This window comes from Nansenia antarctica, assembly GCF_963989245.1.
Source record: "Nansenia antarctica genome assembly, chromosome: 12".
NCBI lineage: Eukaryota > Metazoa > Chordata > Actinopteri > Argentiniformes > Microstomatidae > Nansenia > Nansenia antarctica.
The window spans coordinates 20,968,134-20,993,335 of NC_137682.1; the positions used below are offsets into that span (position 1 = coordinate 20,968,134).

Here is a 25,202-nt window from a genome sequence, read left to right on the forward strand (position 1 = left end):
GCAACTTTGTACCTGTTTTAGTACAGGTATGTTTAGGCGGACACCTATATGTTTAGGCCATTTGGAGATATTTTGGCACCATCTTTGACCTTTGACCTTTCTCATGTATCAGATTTCTTTTTTGGGATTTTTTTGGGCTGGCCGACCAATGGTATGGAAATTCGGCGTTGAAACCGGACATGACACATTCTCCAGTTGGAGAAAACTGGATGTGACTTAGGCCGTGTTTACCGTCTCGGGGGGGAAATGGTGGCATCGTATAGCATGCAAAATTGTGAAAAAAATGTGATATCGATGAAGAGAATTGATCGAGGTAAACTCTTTATATCACTTCGGATGCCGATGGGGGTCCGTTGGCTCCTATGAGGTTAAATGACTAAATAATTAATTTATGATTATATAATGATTGGAGCACTTTGAGCCGTTTGCAGGAATTCGCTTTGGATAAAGGCATCTGCTAAATGTCAACAAATGTGAAATGTAAATGTAAAATGGCCGCCTAAGGTGAGGTAAACAGGTCAGAGTAAGCCCGGGACACTGATTTAGGGCTAGTTTCATATTTGCCCTACAAGTGTTTAAGGTTAGGATATGGGGAGGGAAAGCTGATTCTAAGGAGGTGTGGGTCACTTGACTGTGGTCTTGATGGATTCTTCCCTATCTTCTCCAGGAGGGGGCGGTGGAGAGCACAGCAAGGTGTCACGGCTGAGCATTGAGCTACTTGACAGTAAACAGGCCTTTCCCTTCGCAGCCATAGCATCCTATTGGTCAAGGCTAGCCAATGAACCAAGTGCTATACAATACACTGTTCGTATTGGTTTGGCCATTTTGTCCGATTATCCATTCATTTAAGTCTTAATGTTGTACACCTTCCTGTTCAAGGTTCAACGTCAAGTTAAAGATGAGCTTTATGCGTCTGCTAAATGCCCAAAAATGTAAATGTGAAATGTAAAATCGTATGTACCATTTGTGGGTATTGGAAATACAGTGGAATCTGTCTAGATGTTTTCCTTTGTAACAAAGCAAGCAGACTGAAACAGTTGATAATAAACAGGTCAAACACATTAGACAGGTATGGCCATGGGACCTGAAACATGACAGAAGAGACAAACCACCATTGATTGTTTAACTTGGTTTTGTAATTGTTTCCAGTTTGTTTCTCAAACGTGTGGGACCTTGCACGCGATGCTCTACAGCAGGATTACAGACCTGCTCCATCAGGTGACAGCTTTAGTCCACTTCCCCTTCAGCCTGTCTAAGCCTCATAAAAGCTCCTGTAAGGAGCTTGGATGGAAATCAAACGACAGCCTTGCTTGGTGATATCAAGCCCTTCATGACTTCTTCACTTGAGCTATAGGGGTTAGTTCACTCTTTTTCAAGTCCCCCCCCCCCCTTACTTGTGACTTATTTTGAGACTTTTGTAAGGTTCATGCGTTGGGTAGGTATTTCCCCAATGGATAAAAAAAAATGTCTGCATGAACCGACAACCCTGTAAATAAGGACCAAAGAAAAAAGTGAAGCTCTGTGAAGTCAATTATCCCTTTAAGAAAATATTCATTTTTATTATTGCAGATAATGCAATAGGTAATGCAGGGCCATGCCTGCATATGTTCACATTAAATCAAATAGGTGCTACACAGTTTATGTTGAGGTGAGTCATCTCCATACAATAAAAAAAAAAACAGATCCTCTCTCTGTCTCTCTCTCTCTCACACACACACACACACACACACACACACACAAACACACACTCCCCCCCCCCTCCACACACACACACACACACACACACACACACACACACACACACACTCTCTCCTAGTAGCGGTTAAGCATCCTCTTCTGCTCCAGCCTCACTTTGAGCTCTGACACCAGCGCGTTCTCTCTGCTGTTCTCTCTGGCCCTGAAAGACTTCTTGGGCTTGATGGCCACCGTGCCCGACACCGTGGGCACCTCCCAGGGTCTGTTCCCGGGCCTGTGGGAGGGCAGCGTGGGGGGGGGCAGGGCGGGGGCACGGGGGGGCGCAGGCCAGGAGTGGCCAGGTGTTTTGGTTGTGGGGGGGCTGGGGTCGGCAGGGCAGTCACAGTGGCAGTGGCAGTGACAACGACAGTGTCGGCGCTCCTCATCGGGGTCCCGGGCCGTGCGACCGCGAGCGTGCTCGTGAACACAGTCACGACTGCGACCGTGACTGTGACTGTGACCGTGGCCGACCATGGCGTTGTTGTTATAGTTGACGTTCTCCACCACCGCCGCCTCCACATCTGGCTCCTTGACCACAAACTTCTCTGCGGGGTTCTCCGGTTTCTTGAAGGGGTTCCGGAACCGGAACTTCCACGGCTGCGGTTGCCCGGGGCGCCTGCGTATGTGCCGGTGGGGCAGGATCCGGTTGGTCTTCTTGTTGCGCATGAACATGGCGGTGGAGACGATCACCGTGACTACCACCAACACGCCGATCACGCTGGCGATCACGCCTAGGAAGTGCAACGGCTTGTGTCTACTCTGCATTAAAAAGGACTCCAAAGCCCCGCCCCTGAGCTGGTTCTGTAAGAGAGCACAGAAGACAGGTCACGTTTAGTTGACTGTTTGTTTGACTGTTTGACTGTTTGTTTGACTGTTTGTTTGACTGTTTGACTGACTGTTTGACTGTTTGACTGTTTGACTGACTGTTTGTTTGACTGTTTGACTGTTTGTCTGACTGTTTGACTGTTTGACTGACTGTTTGACTGTTTGACTGACTGTTTGACTGTTTGTTTGACTGTTTGTTTGACTGTTTGACTGTTTGACTGACTGTTTGTTTGACTGTTTGTTTGACTGTTTGTTTGACTGTTTGTTTGACTGTTTGTTTGACTATTTGACTGTTTGTCTGACTGGTTGACTGACTGTTTGTCTAACTGTTTGACTGTTTGTCTGACTGGTTGACTGACTGTTTGTCTAACTGTTTGACTGTTTGTCTGACTGGTTGACTGACTGTTTGACTGTTTGTTTGACTGTTTGTCTAACTGTTTGACTGTTTGTTTGACTGTTTGACTGTTTGTTTGACTGTTTGTTTGACTGGTTGACTGTTTGTTTGACTGTTTGACTGACTGTTTGTTTGAATGTTTATCTGACTGTTTGTATGACTGCTTGACTGACTGTTTGTTTTTTGCTTTCTTTCTTGAATTTCTTTCTTTCTTTCTTGTATTTCTGTAAAGCGACCTTGGGTCCCCCTATTAAGTTATTAATATTATTATTATTATTATTATTATTACGTTGATGGGACTGCTACACAGTTATTAACTCCTAGTTATGTTGTCGTGTGTGTGTGTGTGTGTGTGTGTGTGTGTGTGTGTGTGTGTGTGTGTGTGGGTGTGTGGTACTGCATGTGATGTTCCCAGCCAAATCCACGCCTGTGTTTCTACTAAGAAACAAGTTATTAATTAAAGTTATTACACATCAATGTTTACCTATTTATCTTTACATGGATGACTGACCATTACTGCTACTTAACACAATCAGAGTAAATAGAACAGTCCAACATAACTGTGTTTTGTCTGGGTCCTCAAGACAAGATCAGAAGGGTTGAGAGACGCCCCCCAGCTGAGACCATGCAGCATCACATTTGCAAATGAAAGGGAGTCAAAGTTTGTCATTGTACAGAGTACAACGAAATGCATTCATGCTCTAGAAGGGACATCTAGAGGGGTCACAGCTATTGAAGGTGACCCCGGAGCAATTAGGGGTTCAGTGCCTTGCTCAGGGACACCTCGACACATGGCCCGCTGCGAGCTGCCGACTTTGCGACCATTAGACGCCGCCTCTACCGGCTGAGCCACGGCACATGAGTCCAGTGCTCCGTCCCTCCATGTGATTTTTTCATGGATTCTCATTCATTTCATTTGCAAAGTTGAATGTCAGATTGTCATTAATGGTAGTGGAGATTGTATTCCTGTGTGGTGATATAAAACTGTGTAAACACAGTGGGTCGAGTTGAGAATTGAAATAAATGAAAATAAATCTGGAAATAATACTACATTCTAATGTGCTTCTGTACTCTTTTACAGACACAAACTGCCCAAGCACTAAAAGAAAAATAGAGGTGTATTCAAAAGCAAACATAAAAATAAGAGTCTTGGTAATCACTATAAGGAGAGGACACTGGATGATCTCAAGGCAAGCTTCGCTCACGACACATGCCTCCGCATAATCTTTCTGATCTTGCCCTGCGGTTGGATGCGGGACTTTTTCAACGAGCTCCAGTACACAAAGGTGGAGATGAAGATAGTCAGTGAGATGGACACGGTCACAACCATCAAACAGATCCCAAACACAGTCCACGGACGCCTCCTTAGGCTCCGTAAATACGAGATTAATCTGGACTTGACCTGAAAACACAATATGACATTTGATCATTTTAGGGCTCTGATTATCAAGATGTATATTTATATATCTTAAACGTAGACTCTGTGATATGAATTTACCATGTGATGTGGAGTGACTTCTGAGATGTTTTAGCTTCACCCAAGCAAGGTGTTTCACTTGTTAGCCAATACATGGTAGCTAGCCACACGACAAAAAGGCTGGCAACGTACTTGTCCTGCTTCAGGCTAGCTAGTAGCTATGTCTACTGGGAGTTGCCTAGCCATTTTGTGTCTAATGTCATATCGTTGAGTCTACCTTTAAACACAACCTGATGGATGGACTACTGTACTGACTGGGACTGCTCTACTGATGGGCTTTGACCATGTGTCATCACATGACAGCCTTAGAGAGAGAACAACCCTCATCATTACTGCCCACACTACACGCTGTTAAGACTCTGTTTATGAAGTGTGTAGTTAGTGAAAGTGCGTGGTGATGTTTGTGTGGTGGGACAAACAGTAGGATAACAGTCTAATCCAACCCATAAGCCCGACGCTCCATGGTTCTGTTATACTGTAGACTACAGTACTATTCTGTTATACTGTAGACTACAGTACTATTCTGTTATACTGTAGACTACAGTACTATTCTGTTATACTGTAGACTACAGTACTATTTTGTTTATTATTGGGTCACAAGAACATTTGTTGGTTTGATAATAAAAGGTTTGACACATTTCCCCTTTACAGTTATGGGTGACAGTTGAGCATCAAGGTTAACACACACTCAAGTAGGAGGCTCCCACCTACACACTGCAAAAAGTCAATCTAAGTAAGATAATATATCTTATACAACAGTTAGTTCCGACTAAGTATTTTGATTGGACAAGAGTCATTCCATGAGTGCCGATATACAGTATAACAGCACTGGGACTTTTAACTATATGTATCACTCCGCCGCACAGATGTTCTACTAAATGACCGTTAATTAGACTACATGTTTGTGTTCAGGTTACTAGGCAACAGTCCATTTGAAGTTCAGTTGCGGAACAATTTTTTGTTTATTTTTATGATTAAATAAACAAACAAATCATAATCTGTTGTCGCTTATTACTGTTAACTAATAAATGGCGCTTGTGGAACTGTTGTATTTAAAGGCCTGCTGCCTCGTACCTACGACCGAATCACAGCCGTGCTGATATTCAGTATAACAGCACTCCCTCTCGTGTGATAGCTTAATTAATAGCTTAATTAAATCACAGCGATATACACTTGTTTTTTGTCTGAATGCACTAGTTTTAAGATATTTGTACTTGTTTTCAAAACTCTTGGCAAGTGACATTTTTTTGTTCTGTCGGCAGATAATTTTGCTTATTTTAAGTAGTAAATGTGATATTGTTATGATATTGTGAATGTTTCCTTGTTTTTGAGAGATTACGTTTTGCAGGACTGGTTCAAATCTAAAATGACCCAATTCCCCTTACGGTGCACAGTACACTACAGGGGAGAGGGTGTCATTTGTGACACATTCTAGTCTTTTGATCCGCATATCGGCAAACAATCAAAATGTTCTTTTGGACTTTTCTTTTGAAACACAGAACTACGTTTCAACGTTGTTGAGAATCACAACACAAACTTGCTAGTCAAGCCAGAATACCGCAACACAATGGATTCGGTGAGTAATCCCCTAGTTAACTATAACACTACTTTACATTGTTAGCAGGCTCACAAAACAAGCTGTGTTAGTTGACTAGCGAAGTGTTGTCGACGTTCAACAACGCGGAAATGTATTCACATTTTTCGAAAAGAAAAGTCCGATTATTACATCAGATCCCGACATGAGGACCAAAGCGTTAGAACGTGTCACATTTGTAACACAAACACACACGCTCTCTTACCGCCTCGGTGATGTCGATCTTGACGACGGTCGTGGTGCTGAAGGAGGGGTTCCCCCGGTCGCGGGCCTGGACCACCACGGACCAGGTGCAGTCGCTCTGCTTGGTGATGTTCTGGATGATCTCCATGGACTTGATGTAGGACTTGAGCTTGATCTCGCCCGTGTCTGCGTCGATGTCGAAGATGTCTTCGGGGTCGGCCTTCATGATGGAGTACTCGATCACGTTGTTGGGCTCCTCCGCGTCCTCATCTACTGCCTGGAGATGTTACACACACCTTCTGATCAGGAGTCCAACTCACTATCCACTAGACCACCACTACCCCCCCCGCCCCTCCCCCCCCCCCAACCCTAATTGCTCTGTGGGGACAATAACAATGAATAATAACTCTCAACACGCACCTCTATTTTTACGGGCACTCCTATGATCATGGTCTTCTCCAGGAAGTCGTCGTTGAACTCGGGCGGGTGGTCGTTGAGGTCCAGCACGGTGACGAACACCTCGGCCAGGCTGTACTTCCCCTCGGTGTCCTCGGCCTTCACGTAGAAGTTGTACTTGGACTTCACCTCGGCGTCCAGGCTCGCCCACGGCTGGGTGTAGATAATCCCAGAGGCCGGCTGAATCAGGAACCTGCGGTCGTAGGGTCACTTTGTTGTTATTAGAGGTTCAGAGGTCAGGGGCGCATACCACACATGGTTACCACACATGGTTACCACACATGGTTACCACACATGGTTACCACACATGGTTACCACACATGGTTACCACACAAGGTTACCACACATGGTTACCACACATGGTTACCACACATGGTTACCACACAAGGTTACCACACATGGTTACCACACATGGTTACCACACATGGTTACCACACATGGTTACCACACATGGTTACCACACAAGGTTACCACACATGGTTACCACACATGGTTACCACACAAGGTTACCACACATGGTTACCACACAAGGATACCACACATGGTTACCACACAAGGTTACCACACATGGTTACCACACATGGTTAACATACGTGACACATTCTAGTGTCTTGGTCCGCAAATGTTTTTTTTACACATTGTACATATTGTATTGATAACCATTGCTCTGTACATATCTACTGCATGTATGTTACTGTACATATCTCGCCCATGTCTGTACATAACTCACTGTACATATATTTGTACATATATCATTATGGCTTTCGCAGTATCTAGCTAGATGCCGAATGTGTTTGGTTGTCTCTGTGCTTGTACTCTGATACTCTAATCTGAATGGGGTATCCTGGGTTAGCAACGAGAGCAGAGCACACAGCCCATCTCACCTAAAGACACGGCCATGCCATGAGTTAGGAGCTTGGCACAAAACATACAGGCAGAAAAGTAGGCTATGTTAAAGAAGTGGTGTCTGAATTTGGGCAATTAACAAAAAAAAAGTCCCAGTGAAAGGCATGATTATAGAGGGGGAGAGCATGCTTTTACTAGCTTAATGAGTGCAAAATAAAGTTGGATTATTCCATCTAAGAGCGTAATTCCTTGAAAGTCAATATGTGGCTTTATCGCCGCCCCAAGAGTTGAGGTGTTCTATTTGTGGCTCGATAAAAGTCCAGAAAAGAAGAAACATCCAGGATTAAAGAAGTAGTCCACTAATCTGTTTTAGTCTTTTTAACTTGAAACGTTTCACACACCCCACTGCCTCTCAACCGTTATCCTTAGCTTGAGGTTGGAAGGGTAACATATCGAGCCTTCTGATTGGCTGTAATATCGAACCCTCTGATTGGCTGTAATATCGAGCCCTCTGATTGACTGTAATATCGAGCCCTCTGATTGTGGTCCTCTGTGGCTCAGTGGGTAAGGCATGGAGCTAACAACTCTTAGGTTGTGGGTTCGTTTCCGTTGGGACCATTTATACTGAAAAATGTATGCACTCACTGCAATGTAAGTTGCTTTGGATAAACCGTCAGCTAAATGGCTTATGTTAACTGTCCTTCACAGCTGTACTTCCAAGTTAATATACTGTATACAAGCCTGTACTCATACAAGCCTGTTCTCATACAAGCCTGTTCTCATACAAGCCAGCCACACATGAGGTGGGAGTTAATACATGCGTTAAAAGACCACTCAGAGTCTCTTGCGTGACCTTACGAATCTGTCTGTTCTATATTCAAAGATGTTTATGATTCCTGTAATTCATGTTGCGTAGTTTGGGAACGTGTTTTGTTCGAGACAAGAATATGGTCGTCAAACAGATTATAGGCAGGTCCATCCATACCTGATTTTCCCAGGTGCTGCACACAAAGTCGATGAAGTAATTTCCACAACATAGGGATTGATTACATCATTCCAACCAGTACAAGCCTACAGTACAACATGTTTACGGTTTGACCTCGGTTACCTACTGCAACTAGGGAGTCCTGTGATGTCACTGGGTCACACTGGTACGAGGTCATTGGCCGTGCCTTAGGAAGCAGAGAGCAGTCTATTTCCTCCTCCAATCCCATTAGAGGATTAGCCATCATAGAGATGCAGCACAGTGAAGTAAAGCGTAGAATAGTAAGAACAACAGCACAGTGTAAGCAGGGTAGGAGGAAGAGGGGCCTTAAGGCCGTAGAAAAGATGGACGTGGAGTCACAAAACTGCAGAGTCACTACCCAGAACTGCAGAGTCACTACCCAGAACTGCAGAGTCACTACCCATCTTCCGTCGGAGACTGAAGACCCATCTCTTCGGGCTACACCTTAACTGCTCCTCCTGAGACATCCACTACCCCCCAGCACGGCGTCTCCTGAGACACCCGCCTTTCCCCTTTACTGTGTCTCCTAAGACTTCTACTGCCCCCCGCCAGATTTGATTATACTGTAGGTCTTACAGTGGCATGCTGACTGTCAGCCCATTATTAGCGGCACACTTCTGGGCTAGTAGCTACAGAACACCACGACGAATGCTGCAACTTTACAGTTTGGGGTCCGGGCTGAGCAGCGGCCAGGCTCAAGAACAAGCCTGCTGTAGTCAGCTGACTATCATCCCCAAGCACACCTCATGTATACGGACTACGGAAACCTTAAGCGCACAGACACTTTACTACTGAACTCTCTATGATCACCAGTGGCACCACTAGTGTATCCTGTCTTACCTGTACTATTGTCACCTTTATCTTGTATTATGTCTATTCTTTTTTTGTCACTTATGTCCTGTACTACTGTCACTTTTTTGTTGTTGAACTACGCTGATGTCCTGTGCTGCAGTGCAATGTCAGGAATCGAAGCCTAAGAATTTTACTCTCTTACACTTAATATAATACTTAGTATAATGTGATGGAACAATAAACTTGAAACTTGCTGGCTGGGTTGGTACTGTACTGGGTTGGTACTGTACTGGGTTGGTACTGTACTGTACTGGGTTGGTACTGTACTGGGTTGGTACTGTACTGGGTTGGTACTGTACTGTACTGGGTTGGTACTGTACTGTACTGGGTTGGTACTGTACTGGGTTGGTACTGTACTGTACTGGGTTGGTACTGTACTGTACTGGGTTGATACTGTACTGGGTTGATACTGTACTGTACTGGGTTGATACTGTACTGGGTTGATACTGTACTGTACTGGGTTGATACTGTACTGTACTGGGTTGATACTGTACTGTACTGGGTTGATACTGTACTGGGTTGATACTGTACTGGGTTGGTACTGTACTGGGTTGATACTGTACTGTACTGGGTTGATACTGTACGGTACTGGGTTGATACTGTACTGGGTTGATACTGTACTGGGTTGGTACTGTACTGTACTGGGTTGGTACTGTACTGGGTTGGTACTGTACTGGGTTGATACTGTACTGGGTTGGTACTGTACTGGGTTGATACTGTACTGGGTTGATACTGTACTGGGTTGGTACTGTACTGGGTTGATACTGTACTGGGTTGGTACTGTACTGGGTTGGTACTGTACTGGGTTGATACTGTACTGTACTGGGTTGGTACTGTACTGGGTTGGTACTGTACTGGGCTGGTACTGTACTGGGTTGGTACTGTAGTGGGTGAGCCCAGAAAGCTTTCCTGGCTCAAGTAAGGAGAGGCGTGATGGACATTTGAAACTGTTTTCCCTCAACGTTGCAGGACTCTGCCTTGAGGATATTAAATATAAATGTTTGTGGTAGTGCTTCCTATCTGAAATCTAATAAAAGAGAGCAGTAAGAAAATCGGAGAAAATCCTAGACGACTAGAACGCTCAAGGGAATCTATCATAAAGCCTGAATCTCGGTTCAAATACAAAACGGGAATAATAGTATCGTTAAGCCACAAACTACCGCTTGCAGGGAGATTTAACCTGCTTTAGTGCTCACTCATACATCTCTTTTGCCCTACCCTTATTCCTTTAACATACATATGGGATGAATTTGAGTCGGCCTCACAGTGAACCATGACCGTGGTCAAGTTGGGATTCTTTTAAGCCACCTTTAAGTGCCTTTCTAATGTCACCTTAAAGGGATAGTTCACCCAAAGTACAGGATCACATATTTGATTCCTCACTTTGAAAATAACAAACAGACGTTTGGCTCTGTTTGTCTGGGAACTGTCTAGGTTAGTTTAGATTTATTCCAGCCCTCTTCTTAACCTTCGTTGTTGACAGAGACCTGTCTCACGGGACATGTTTACAACCCAGACGCTGGGGCTATTCTGTGCGGTGAGCTTGGTCCCTAAGAGAGAGCATCGGGCGCTAATAATGTTGCATAAGTGATTGTGTTTTTTTGCAGGCGGTTTATTCTGGTCTGTTGGATCCCGAGCAGCTGGTTCCCTACTCACATAATCACTCCACATGGACCAATGGATGGGCAGAGAGAGAGAGAGAGAGAGAGAGAGAGAGAGAGAGATGGAAAGAGATATGGAAAGAGAGAGAGAGAGGGGGAGAGAGTGAGAGAGAGAAGGAGATAGTTATGGAGAGAGAGAGGGAAGGAGATAGTTATGGAGAGAGAGAGGGATATGGAAAGAGAGAGAGAGAGAGAGAGAGGGGGGGGGGAGAGAGTGAGAGAGAGAAGGAGATAGTTATGGAGAGAGAGATATGGAGAGAGAGCGAAAGAGACCGACAGAGAGCGAAAGAGACAGACAGAGGGAGAGCGAGAGAAAGACAGACAGACAGACAGACAGTGAGAGAAGGAGACAAGACACAGAGAGAGAGAGAGAGAGAGAGAGGGGGGGGGCAGGGGCAGTTATAACAGTGGTACTTACAGGTCGGCCCCTGAACCATAGATGGAGTACTTGACCTCGCCCCAAAGGCCAGAGTCTGGATCTGTCGCCTACGGGAGAGAACACAACAACAACAACTGTCAACCTTTGTACTGACGGCAAATACAGAAAAGCTAGACAAGCCAGTACCAGTCCAATACCAGTACTAGTCCAGTACCAGTCCCGTAACAGGCGAAAACCAATAACCATTTACTCAAAAGGGGACTGTGGAGAGGTAGTGGCTGTTCCCTCTGTCTCTGACTGTGGAGAGGTAGTGGCTGTTCCCTCTGTCTCTGACTGTGGAGAGGTAGTGACTGTTCCCTCTGTCTCTGACTGTGGAGAGGTAGTGACTGTTCCCTCTGTCTCTGACTGTGGAGAGGTAGTGGCTGTTCCCTCTGTCTCTGGTTGTGGAGAGGTAGTGACTGTTCCCTCTGTCTCTGGTTGTGGAGAGGTAGTGACTGTTCCCTCTGTCTCTGGTTGTGGAGAGGTAGTGACTGTTCCCTCTGTCTCTGACTGTGGAGAGGTAGTGGCTGTTCCCTCTGTCTCTGACTGTGGAGAGGTAGTGACTGTTCCCTCTGTCTCTGACTGTGGAGAGGTAGTGGCTGTTCCCTCTGTCTCTGACTGTGGAGAGGTAGTGACTGTTCCCTCTGTCTCTGACTGTGGAGAGGTAGTGGCCGTTCCCTCTGTCTCTGACTGTGGAGAGGTAGTGACTGTTCCCTCTGTCTCTGACTGTGGAGAGGTAGTGACTGTTCCCTCTGTCTCTGACTGTGGAGAGGTAGTGACTGTTCCCTCTGTCTCTGACTGTGGAGAGGTAGTGACTGTTCCCTCTGTCTCTGACTGTGGAGAGGTAGTGACTGTTCCCTCTGTCTCTGACTGTGGAGAGGTAGTGACTGTTCCCTCTGTCTCTGACTGTGGAGAGGTAGTGGCTGTTCCCTCCTCTGTCTCTGACTGTGGAGAGGTAGTGACTGTTCCCTCTGTCTCTGACTGTGGAGAGGTAGTGGCTGTTCCCTCTGTCTCTGACTGTGGAGAGGTAGTGACTGTTCCCTTCTCTGTCTCTGACTGTGGAGAGGTAGTGACTGTTCCCTCTATCTCTGACTGTGGAGAGGTAGTGACTGTTCCCTCTGTCTCTGACTGTGGAGAGGTAGTGACTGTTCCCTCTGTCTCTGACTGTGGAGAGGTAGTGGCTGTTCCCTCTGTCTCTGACTGTGGAGAGGTAGTGACTGTTCCCTCTGTCTCTGACTGTGGAGAGGTAGTGACTGTTCCCTCCTCTGTCTCTGACTGTGGAGAGGTAGTGACTGTTCCCTCTGTCTCTGGCTGTGGAGAGGTAGTGACTGTTCCCTCTGTCTCTGACTGTGGAGAGGTAGTGACTGTTCCCTCTGTCTCTGGCTGTGGAGAGGTAGTGACTGTTCCCTCTGTCTCTGACTGTGGAGAGGTAGTGACTGTTCCCTCTGTCTCTGGTTGTGGAGAGGTAGTGGCTGTTCCCTCTGTCTCTGACTGTGGAGAGGTAGTGACTGTTCCCTCTGTCTCTGACTGTGGAGAGGTAGTGGCTGTTCCCTCCTCTGTCTCTGACTGTGGAGAGGTAGTGACTGTTCCCTCTGTCTCTGACTGTGGAGAGGTAGTGACTGTTCCCTCTGTCTCTGACTGTGGAGAGGTAGTGACTGTTCCCTCTGTCTCTGGTTGTGGAGAGGTAGTGACTGTTCCCTCTGTCTCTGACTGTGGAGAGGTAGTGACTGTTCCCTCTGTCTCTGACTGTGGAGAGGTAGTGGCTGTTCCCTCTGTCTCTGACTGTGGAGAGGTAGTGGCTGTTCCCTCTGTCTCTGGTTGGGGAGAGGTAGTGACCGAGGTAGTGGCTGGGGTAGTGACTGTTCCCTCTGTCTCTCTGTGTTCAAGGTCAAGGGTCACAGGCTGGCGACTGGCTGCTCGTTTAGCTGATTGAAGCCGCCTGGGATCACAGTGCGTGTTGAGCCTCTGTGGCATTCATGCCGGGGGAGGGTTTAACACAGAGCCACACACACACACACACACACGTACACACGCACACTGACAGACAGACAGAGACACATACACACACACACACACACACACACACACACAAACACACAGACACACACACGCACACTGACAGACAGACAGAGACACACACATGCACACTGACAGACAGACAGAGACACGCACACACACACATACACACATACACACACACCAACACACAGACACACACACCAACACACAGACATACACCGACCCACCCACACACATAATATGACCATCTACAGTATATTATACACACAGACACACACACACACACACACATACACACACGTGATGTTCTGTTTACAGTATTACGCAAGAGGGATGTACTGTGTTCTGTGATACTGACATGGAGTTCTTCTAAACTGTATCCACTTAAACACAATATTGTAATATATTATATTTATAGATAGATATTATAGATAGTATTATAGATAGATAGTATTATAGATAAAGCAGAAATGCCCTAAAATATATATATATATATATAATCAAAATAATTTAAAAATCCTTGCCATCGATATGACATGACCGACAGGAAGCGTAGGCAGTCAACCAAAGTGCTTTGATGAATGAACATATAACAGGACTGCAGCTGCATGAGACACGCGTCAGACAGATAAATAAATCAGGGAATTTGGTGTTGCACAACAGAATGAAAGTGATAGCCATCTGGCAGCTTACCTCCTTTAGCTTGGATCTACATGTTTTTACATATCCCCCCCCCCACACACACACACACACAACACTACAACCCCTCTACATTTCGGGAATGAATGGCTCCCTCCAGCATTTGTGTTCAGATCACAACCATTTCTCTCAGAGTGTAGAAGGAATATCAGATCACAACCACGTCTCTCAGAGTGTAGAGGGAATATCAGGGGCCTCATTTATAAAAAAGTACTTGAACGTCATCTTTAACTTGCACGTAAGCAAAACAATTTTAAATGGACGTTAGCATTATTTATAAAACAGGCTGCGCTTGTTTAAAATTGCGTACGCACTTCCGTCTATGAATACCAAATAATACTTGAAATTGAACACAGGTGAATGAGCTTTGTATTAACGCCCTGTGATAGCCGCTCAATTATAGCTGCTGAATTAAGCCAAGTGCTATAATATAGGGTAGGCGTTCGTCTGGAAGCGGGAGAGGGCAGAGAAGGGTGGCTTCTCGGTAAGTTGCATTTGTAATGTTTGATCATGACAACTAAGCAAATGCTTATACTGTAATAATATAATGGTTTTATTCTTATCATGTCTCTCAGAGCGTAGAGGGAATGATGTACGTTGGCTTTGGGAAGAGTATTTTCCATTAAATTGGACAAAACGGGACGCAACACTGCTCACCGTGACAGAGACGACATTGGAGCCGCCCGGTGAGTTTTCGGGAATTCTGGCGATGTAGTACTCCGAGGAAAACTTGGGAGCGTTGTCATTGGTGTCCAGGAGGTGGATGATGATGTCGGCTGTGGCGCTGAACTTCTCTGGAGTATCGATCTCTACGGCTAGAAGCTGAGAGAAGGAACGGAAGGAAACAGAGTGTTGGACAGCGGCGGTCAGTCATTAGGATTTTATGAGTCATTCATGGTCAAAAACATGATGTCAAACAAAGATATTCTACCCAGCAACTAACTGCTGCTGCTGACTGCTAACAACATGAACTACCGTACATGTGAGTGTGCAAATGAAACTACGAGTGTGAAAAAGAAACTATGAGTGTGCAAAACAGACTACATATGAGTGTGAAAGATGAGTGTGACTATAGATGAGTGTGAAAATGAAACTACATGAGTGTGAAAAGAAACTATGAGTGTGCAAAATAAACGACATGAGTGTGAAAAAGAAACTGAGTGTGCAAAATAAACTACGTATGAGTGTGAAAAAAACAAATATAAGAAGTCTGGAGTCTCACCTTGAAGGTGAGGAACTGGTATTTCTCGTAGTCCATGGCAACAGAGTCTTCCACTAGAATGGTGACCTGGGCCTCGTTGAGCACGGTCTGAGGTACCACCCTCAGCAGACGCCCCGGGCCGATCAGCCTCAGGTTGAACTTAGCATTCGACCCCTGCAGCACACAACCACCACAGGTAATACAGCCATTTAGCTGATTTAGCTACGTAGCTTTCACCATAGAAAGACCACGAGGATATTCTGGCCTAGGAAGATTAGAGATTAGAAACAGTGAACTACATAAAACGACAGGGTGCTTGGACATGGAAACGATATTGATAAGAAGAAGATGGAGATGGTTAGGACAAGTATTAAGGAAAGCATCTGATGACATGACACAAGTGACACTGCGTTGGACACCGGAGGGAAAACGCAAAAGAGGGAGGGCCCCAAAATAACCTGGAGGAGAACCATCGAAGAAGAAATGAAGGAGAGAGGATACAGCTGGAACAGCATTGAGAAGAAAGCAAACAACAGTGGAGTGAGTGGAGATCCTTGGGCCTTGCCCTATGTGCCACTCGGCGCAACAAGGACTAAGTACAGTAAGTACGTAGCTTTGTATATATGGTCCCAGCGCAATTGAACCTCCAACCTAAGCGTTGTTAGCGCCATGCTCTACCAACTCAGCCACAGAGGATCACAACACTATTACTATCCATTAGGGCCAGTGCCGACCGAAGCACCGGAAACAAGCTGGATGGCAATGAAACAATGATTGATTAGTATTATTGACACTATGAGAGCTTGCTCACCTGGTCAGAGTCGTTGACCGTGATCATCAGACCCCTGAGGATCTCCCCCTCGGGCGGGTGTTCGTACATGGTCATCTCAAACATGTTCTGAGGCCCCTTCTCCCCGTAGAACGTGGGGGGGTGGTTGTTCAGGTCGACCACGCGAATAATGACCATCGTGACCGCAGAGTCCCCAAGCAACCCCCCGAAAATGACCTCAGAAGCCTGGACAGAGAGATAGAGAGAGAATCATGTCAGTGAATCATATTAGAGAGTCATGTCAGTTGTCAGGTCAGTGAATCATATTAGAGAGTCATGTCAGGTCTGTGAATCATATTAGAGAGTCATGTCAGGTCAGTGAATCATATTAGAGAGTCATGTCAGTGAATCATATTAGAGAGTCATGTCAGGTCAGTGAATCATATTAGAGAGTCATGTCAGGTCAGTGAATCATATTAGAGAGTCATGTCAGGTCTGTGAATCGTATTAGAGAGTCATGTCAGGTCTGTGAATCATATTAGAGAGTCATGTCAGGTCTGTGAATCATATTGGAGAATCATGTCATGTCATGTCTCCTCAAATTGCCGATGTTAAACCAGCCACGCTATGGGAAAGCTAGCTATTGGACAGAGCTGGGTGGTGGTGGGTATTTCAACTTGAGGAGTGAGTTTACCATCTCAGGTGTGTTTCCCTGTGTGAAACAGCAACAATCCTACCTTGACTTGAATGTTGAAGACCTCTCTCTTCAGATTGACGGGGTCAACCAGCAGTGTAACACACCCACTGGTTTTATTCATGGCAAACACACCATCTGCACCTACATGAGACAGCAGACCAGAGAGCTGTAAATTAGATGAGATCAGATTCAACTTCACAGTCATTGCAGAGTACAGACAAAGTACCAGACAACGAAATGCAGTTTAGCATCTAACCAGGAGTGCAAATAGTGATATAAAAACATGACAGTGATAGTGAGATAGGTACAGTATGGCAAGTACGGTTGTTAGAAGTTAATGTCTAACCGTAACCACTCAAAGTTAATGTCTAACCTTAACCACTCAAATATATATATATATCGTTGTGGGGAACATGGCGCGTTCTGGCCTGCAGAGGGAGCCAGACTGCCATTGGAGGGGAATGATGGGTTGATTACGGACAGGTGTCAGTGATCAGGCTCGTTATGATGGGCTGATTACGGACAGGTGTCAGTGATCAGACTCATTGTTCCACTGGTCTATTTAACCTGTGTGTGTTTGTTCCCTCGGGAGATGAGTAGGGCAGGAAGTACCTGCCGCACGGAGACACGGAGAGACCGAGAGAGAGAGAGCCGCGGCGAGCCAGCACGAGACCCCGAAAGGGGGTGAGGTGCAGGGAGCCGGACGGACGGAGCGGGTCCCGAAAGGGAGGACTAGCGGGGCGGGAGCGAGGGCTCAGCCAAGGAGCGGACTAGCGGGGCGGGAGCGAGGGCTCAGCCAAGGAGCGGAATAGCGGGGCGAGAGCGAGGGCTCAGCCAAGGAGCGGACTAGCGGGGCGGGAGCGAGGGCTCAGCCAAGGAGCGGACTAGCGGGGCGGGAGCGAGGGCTCAGCCAAGGAGCGGAATAGCGGGGCGAGAGCGAGGGCTCAGCCAAGGAGCGGACTAGCGGGGCGGGAGCGAGGGCTCAGCCAAGGAGCGGACTAGCGGGTCCCGAAAGGGAGAGACAGCGGGAGTGGGGGAAAGACTGGCTCAGCACGTCAGTGACGGTGCTGAGCAGTGTTGGACTAAATAAAACTATTATTCTGCACCATTCCTCTGTGTCAACCTCCCTCTGTGCCTAGAAACTGCTACATCTGGCGCCCAACGTGGGGCACAGAGAGGGGGTCGGCACACACGCCCAGAGGACCATGGACTCATCGGTCCAGGTGGTGGCGCACCTGGCCCGGATGCTACAGGCGCAGGAGGTGATGGCGGCGGAGTTGATGCGGGGACAGGCGGAGCAGCGGGCCATGCTCCGCGAGCTACTGGACCGCACCGAGCCACCGGTTCGGGCCCAGAGGAGGGGGGTGCGGGACGCGCCGGAGGCCATTCTCGACCCCTCCCCCGACAACCACCTGCCTCGACCGCAGGTTCCAGCCCCGGGCCCAGCCTGGGGTACGGCCTAGGGTGGAGCCGCGGCGGGAGCCACCAACGCCAGCCCGGAGGACGGGGCGGGACACCGGGGGGAGGAACACACACGGGGGGCCAACCTCCACCCCACAGACGGCCCCACGAGCGGTAGAGGAGGGATGCTGGCGATGCGGACAGCCTGGCCACCTCCGCCGGGAATGCCCCGAGATGGAGGTGGGTCAGGTAATCCGCGTCGTCGGCAGTCCGACCCCTCCCTCGCGTCCAGGACAGGCGTTTTACATCCCAGTAAGGGTACAGCGGGAGACGCACCAGGCGCTGTTGGATTCTGGCGCCCAACAGACCATGATCCACCAGCGCCTGGTTCGACCCGGGGCATTGTTAGAGGCATCGCGGGTTGGGATACTGTGTGTGCATGGGGATTGTCACCAGTATCCGGTGGTCCCCATCGAAATTCGTTATGGGGGGAAAAAGTATAGTGTCAAGGCGGCGGTTAGTCCGAGCCTCATGCACCCCCTAATTTTGGGTTTAGATTGGGCTGGGTTTCCGCAGGTATTAGGGGAAACCACGGGGGTGCGTGCACGACCGACAGGGAAATGTGAGGCGTGCGCAGTGCTCTGCGCTGATGCGAGGGCGTCCGACGCTGCCGAGGAGCCGGAGGAGGCGGTGGGTCCGGCACCCGCAGATCCGCCGCCTGCGTTCCCTCCAGTAGCCGACTTCCCCCTCGAGCAGTCTCGCGACGCCACTCTACGCTCCGCCTATGACCAGGTGATCAGTATTGATGGTGTGCTGGTACGGCCAGACGCTGTGCGCGCCCACCCGTATTTCGTATTGATTAGGGACAGACTGTATAGAGTGAGTCGTGACACTCGCAGGGACGAGGAAACGACCCAGTTGTTGGTACCTAGGAGCCGCCGGAAAGCTATATTTCAGGCGGCGCATTATAACCCGATGGCAGGCCACCTAGGATACGACAAAACACTCAACCGGATAATGGCTCGATTTTATTGGCCGGGGATTCGGGCAGAGGTGCATCTGTGGTGTGCATCCTGCCGCGAGTGCCAATTAGTCAATCCCCCGGCCGTGCCCAGGGCACCGTTGTGCCCCCTTCCCCTGGTAGAGGCACCATTCGACCGGATTGGGATGGATATAATCGGGCCATTTGAACGTTGCTCACAGGGCTATCGGTTCGTGTTAGTCCTCATAGACTACGCGACTCGATACCCCGAGGCAATACCGCTTCGTACTATCTCTGCAAAGAGCGTAGCACAGGCGTTATTCCAGGTCATCTCCCGGGTGGGGATCCCGAAAGAGATCCTCACCGACCAAGGCACTAACTTTATGTCACGAACACTTAGGGAACTCTACGGGTTGTTAGACATTAAGGCGGTCCGAACGAGCGTGTACCACCCAGCTACCGACGGGCTGTGTGAGCGGTTCAATCGGACGCTTAAGTCAATGATCCGTAAGTTCATTCACGAAGATAGTCGTAATTGGCATAAGTGGTTAGACCCTCTGTTGTTCGCAGTGCGGGAAGTACCCCAGGCTTCCACGGGGTTTTCCCCCTTTGAGCTCCTATACGGGCGCAAGCCACGGGGCGTCCTAGACCTGATTAAGGAAAGCTGGGAGGAAGGGTCTAGTGACAGTAAGAACGAAATACAATACGTCCTGGACCTACGAGCAAAGCTCCACGCACTGGGGGTTATGTCACGGGAGCATTTGCTCGAGGCCCAGGAGCGGCAGAAACGGCTGTACGACAGAGGGACTAGACTACGCAATTTCGCACCGGGAGACAAAGTCCTCGTATTACTGCCCACGTCTAGCTCTAAATTACTCGCCAAGTGGCAAGGGCCGTTCGTGGTCACACGGCGAATTGGGGATGTAGACTACGAGGTAGTGCGGTCGGATAGAGGGGATTGCACGCAAATATACCACATCAACCTATTAAAAAAATGGAACGACGTGGTCCCTGTTTCCCTGGTGACGCTACTTCCCGAGCAGGATGAGTTCGGGCCGGAGGTCCCAAAAACGAGTACTAGCGCCCCGGCCTGCGTAGGCGACCATCTCTCGGCGAACCAGCGGGCGGACGTTGATCGGTTGCAACATAGGTTCGCAGACGTGTTCTCCCCTATACCCGGTCGTACTCGCCTCATAGAGCATCAGATAGTTACGCCACCGGGGGTTACGGTACGTACGCGGCCATACAGGCTGCCGGCTCACAGACGAGACGTGGTGAGCCGGGAATTAGACTCTATGCTAAAACTGGGCGTGGTCGAGGAGTCGCATAGCGACTGGTGCAGCCCCATCGTGCTGGTGACAAAGCGCGATGGGTCTGTACGGTTCTGTGTGGACTATAGACGGGTGAACGCGGTGTCTAAATTCGATGCCTACCCTATGCCCCGGGTCGACGAGCTCCTGGACCGGCTTGGCACGGCTAAATATTACACAACATTGGATTGCACGAAGGGGTACTGGCAGATACCATTATCGTCGGCAGCCCGGGAAAAAACGGCATTCTCTACCCCGCGGGGGTTATTCCAGTTCACCGCGCTTCCGTTCGGGTTGTTTGGGGCCCCGGCCACGTTTCAGCGGCTGATGGACCGTATTCTGCGGCCGCACTCTGCGTATGCTGCGGCGTACGTAGATGACATTGTCGTCTATGCGGACACCTGGCCGCAGCATATGCAGAGGGTGGCTGCGGTACTACAGTCGCTGAGGCAGGCGGGGCTGACGGCGAACCCGGCGAAGTGCGTGATCGGGCGGGGGGAGATCCGGTATCTGGGGTACATCCTGGGCGGTGGGGAGGTGCGACCGCAGGTGGACAAAACCACTGCGATCGCCGCCGCCCCGCGGCCCAGGACCCGGAAGGACGTGAGGCGGTTCCTGGGACTGGCCAGCTACTACCGGCAGTTTGTGCCGGGGTTCTCGGAGCTGGCCAGCCCCCTTACCGACCTCACCCGGAAGGGGGCCCCGGACCCGGTCCAATGGAGTGAGCGGTGCCAAGTAGCGTTCGATGGGATTAAGAACGCCCTCTGTGGGGAGACAGTCTTGTATGCTCCTAACTTTAACATTCCTTTTTCTCTGCAGACAGACGCGTCGGATAGAGGGCTGGGGGCGGTGCTGACCCAGCAGGTGGAGGGATTCGACCGTCCGGTGCTGTACCTGAGCCGAAAGCTGTCGGAGCGGGAGGGCAGGTACAGCACGGTGGAGAAGGAGTGTCTGGCCATTCGGTGGGCGGTCGGCGCCCTCCGGTACTACCTGCTGGGGCGCTCGTTCACCCTCTACTCCGACCATGCTCCCCTACAGTGGCTCCACCGCATGAAGGACACCAATGCGAGGATCACCCGGTGGTACCTCGCGTTGCAGCCCTTCAACTTCACGGTGGTTCACAGGCCGGGGACGCAGATGGTCGTGGCCGACTTCCTCTCCCGTGATGGGGGGGGGGAGTAGGCTATCGGCCGGTTGTATCCCCGGCCTCGAAACTGGCGGTGGGGATGTGTGGGGAACATGGCGCGTTCTGGCCTGCAGAGGGAGCCAGACTGCCATTGGAGGGGAATGATGGGTTGATTACGGACAGGTGTCAGTGATCAGGCTCGTTATGATGGGCTGATTACGGACAGGTGTCAGTGATCAGACTCATTGTTCCACTGGTCTATTTAACCTGTGTGTGTTTGTTCCCTCGGGAGATGAGTAGGGCAGGAAGTACCTGCCGCACGGAGACACGGAGAGACCGAGAGAGAGAGAGCCGCGGCGAGCCAGCACGAGACCCCGAAAGGGGGTGAGGTGCAGGGAGCCGGACGGACGGAGCGGGTCCCGAAAGGGAGGACTAGCGGGGCGGGAGCGAGGGCTCAGCCAAGGAGCGGACTAGCGGGGCGGGAGCGAGGGCTCAGCCAAGGAGCGGAATAGCGGGGCGAGAGCGAGGGCTCAGCCAAGGAGCGGACTAGCGGGGCGGGAGCGAGGGCTCAGCCAAGGAGCGGACTAGCGGGGCGGGAGCGAGGGCTCAGCCAAGGAGCGGAATAGCGGGGCGAGAGCGAGGGCTCAGCCAAGGAGCGGACTAGCGGGGCGGGAGCGAGGGCTCAGCCAAGGAGCGGACTAGCGGGTCCCGAAAGGGAGAGACAGCGGGAGTGGGGGAAAGACTGGCTCAGCACGTCAGTGACGGTGCTGAGCAGTGTTGGACTAAATAAAACTATTATTCTGCACCATTCCTCTGTGTCAACCTCCCTCTGTGCCTAGAAACTGCTACAATCGTTTTTAGTAGTTTTTGACATATCAAAACAGGCGGTCAACTGCTGGTAGATAATAGGACCCTCCAGACCGTATGTCCTTGGTCTGCAGAGACCGTCCACCAGAATGTGATAATCTGGAGACAATGTTGATACTGGACATGCTTACCACTCTCGATACCGGCCTCGATGGAGTAATGGACTGGGTTTGGGTTCCCCACGTCTCCGTCTCTGGCGGTAACGGTGTATACTAGAGACCCCTGAGAGAGAGAGAGAGAGAGAGAAGACAGTAACAGTGTATACTACAGACCCGTGAGAGAGAGAAGTCGTTTTTTAGAATAGTTGGAGCCACAGCAACACACACACCCACAGCAACACCCACACACACACACACACACACCCACACACACACCCACACACCCACAGCAACACCCCCCCCCCCCACCCACAGCGACACCCACACCCACACACACACACACACACACACACACAGCAACACCCACATACACACCCACACCCACACCCATACACACACCCACACACACCAACTCCCACCCCCCCACACACACACACACATACATATACACACACACCCACCCCCACACACACACACACACACACACTATACACACCCACACCCACACACACCCACACCCACACACACGCGCACACGCGCACACACCCACGCACACAAACACACACACACACACACACACACACACATATACACCCACGCACACAAACACAAACAAACACCCCCCCCCCCCACACACACACACACACACACACACACACAGTGCTAAATGGTTGATGTGTGTGATGTCTCTGAGTGGCTGTACTTACCGGTACGGACACTTCGTAAACGTATCCAAAGTACGGTGTCCCTACAAAGGAAGGGGGCGTGTCTTGCTCGTCGATGACGTTGATGGTCAGGGTGGCGGAGGATGACATCACCTGCTGCTTGCCGTTGAAGTTCCCACCACCATCCTGGGACAGAAGAGGTCAAAGGTTGAATAACAGCTTCTCATAGTACCGTACATAATAACAATAAACTTTATTGATATAGCCAAGTTACTTATCCCACCACTGCAGGGAATTCACGGCGTGAACTGTAGATATTGTAGCTAAGGCCTAGCTAGGATATAGGTAGCCTTATATATATATATATTAGATTTTAAAAATTAAGGCTTTGTAATTAATTAATCAGAATGAATCGCATTTTTAATCGCATATCAATATTTGACACGAGAAGCAACAGTTTTCAATTCAAATGGATTTGGTATACGAGTGAATCAATGAATAGACATATACATAAGTTTAAAGCAGCAAAATCCTGTTTATTTTAGCTACACAGACAGATCTATATCTATTATACACAACAGATCACACAATGTACCTAACCTAATGTTCACATCAACTACCCCCCTGTACTGTTTCTCCTGAGACATCTACTACCCCCCTGTACTGTTTCTCCTGAGACATCTACTACCCCCCTGTACTGTTTCTCCTGAGACATCTACTACCCCCCTGTACTGTTTCTCCTGAGACATCTACTACCCCCCTGTACTGTCCCTCCTGAGACATCTACTACCCCCCTGTACTGTTTCTCCTGTGCCATATTAAAACAATATATAATAATCTTCCTTGTTCTACCACGACGACTGACTATGGCCCCTGGATTGAGCTTAGATTACTTTTTCCTACTAAGACTGATGGATAGATGATTCACTTACTTAGTGGCTTTGGAATTAGGCGTCTGCTAAATGCAAACAGTGCTCCTAACCCTAACCCTGGTATATTTATCTCTATAAAAAACAGGGGGGTATCGCAAGTCTTGTCAAAATAAGGCTGGATTTTTTTGTAAGTCTTGCAAGATTTATGAAAATAAGTCTAGAGTGTCCTTTAGCGACGTTGATGGAATACCCCCCTGACCTCTGTAACAAACAGGGCACATTGAACCTCAGTGATCATCGCTAGCCTTCTTGTGACCTCTGTCTCTGATGATCCGTCTCTGTGTCATCTTCTATCCAACCATCCCTCCATCCATCCCTCCATCCATCCCTCCCTCCCTCCCTCCAGAGAGAGAGAGAGAGAGCAGAGAGAGAGGGCAGAGAGAAAGAGTGAGAGGGCAGAGAGAGAGAGAGAGAGAGAGAGGGGGCAGAGAGAGAGAGAGAGGGCAGAGAGAGAGAGAGGGCAGAGAGAGAGAGGGCAGAGAGACAGAGAGAGGGCAGAGAGGCAGAGAGAGAGAGAGAGGGCAGAGAGAGAGAGAGAGAGGACAGAGAGAGAGAGAGAGGGCAGAGAGAGAGAGAGAGGGCAGAGAGAGAGAGGGAGGGCAGAGAGAGAGAGAGAGGGAGAGAGAGAGAGAGACAGAGAGGGCAGAGAGAGAGAGGGAGCAGAGAGAGAGAGAGAGAGAGAGAGAGAGAGAGACAGAGAGAGAGAGAGAGAGAGAGAGAGAGGTGGGGCAGAGAGAGAGAGAGAGAGAGAGAGAGAGAGGCCAGAGAGAGACAGAGAGAGAGAGAGAAAGAGGGAGAGAGGGAGAGAGAGAGAGGGCAGAGAGAGAGAGTTGCGCAGTTCTGTCAATTGCTTCGTGGGGGTAGTGGATAGTTATCAGAAGGTCATGAATTCAAATCCCCACCTGGGGAAACACCACCACTAGTGTGCCCTTGAGTAAGGCACTTAGCCCTCAGTTACTCCAGGGAGACTGTAGTCCTTGGAATCTCGAA

At 49.1% G+C, this 25,202-nt stretch overlaps 1 protein-coding gene across 1 annotated transcript in view; it reads right to left on the reverse strand.

The window, feature by feature from the left end:
- Nucleotides 1–1,812: 1,812 nt before the first annotated feature.
- The window catches only part of LOC308169000 (cadherin-related family member 1a-like), a gene marked incomplete at both ends in the record, with an annotated part of 29,037 nt that continues 5,647 nt past the window's right edge, over nucleotides 1,813–25,202 (reverse strand). The window contains 10 exons of the mRNA XM_080543638.1: nucleotides 1,813–2,535; nucleotides 6,230–6,484; nucleotides 6,628–6,856; nucleotides 11,447–11,514; nucleotides 14,822–14,986; nucleotides 15,387–15,539; nucleotides 16,177–16,380; nucleotides 16,872–16,972; nucleotides 22,661–22,739; nucleotides 23,323–23,466. Coding sequence (XP_080399764.1) covers nucleotides 1,813–2,535; nucleotides 6,230–6,484; nucleotides 6,628–6,856; nucleotides 11,447–11,514; nucleotides 14,822–14,986; nucleotides 15,387–15,539; nucleotides 16,177–16,380; nucleotides 16,872–16,972; nucleotides 22,661–22,739; nucleotides 23,323–23,466 — 2,121 coding nt within the window. The remainder of the gene's footprint in view (nucleotides 2,536–6,229; nucleotides 6,485–6,627; nucleotides 6,857–11,446; nucleotides 11,515–14,821; nucleotides 14,987–15,386; nucleotides 15,540–16,176; nucleotides 16,381–16,871; nucleotides 16,973–22,660; nucleotides 22,740–23,322; nucleotides 23,467–25,202) is intronic.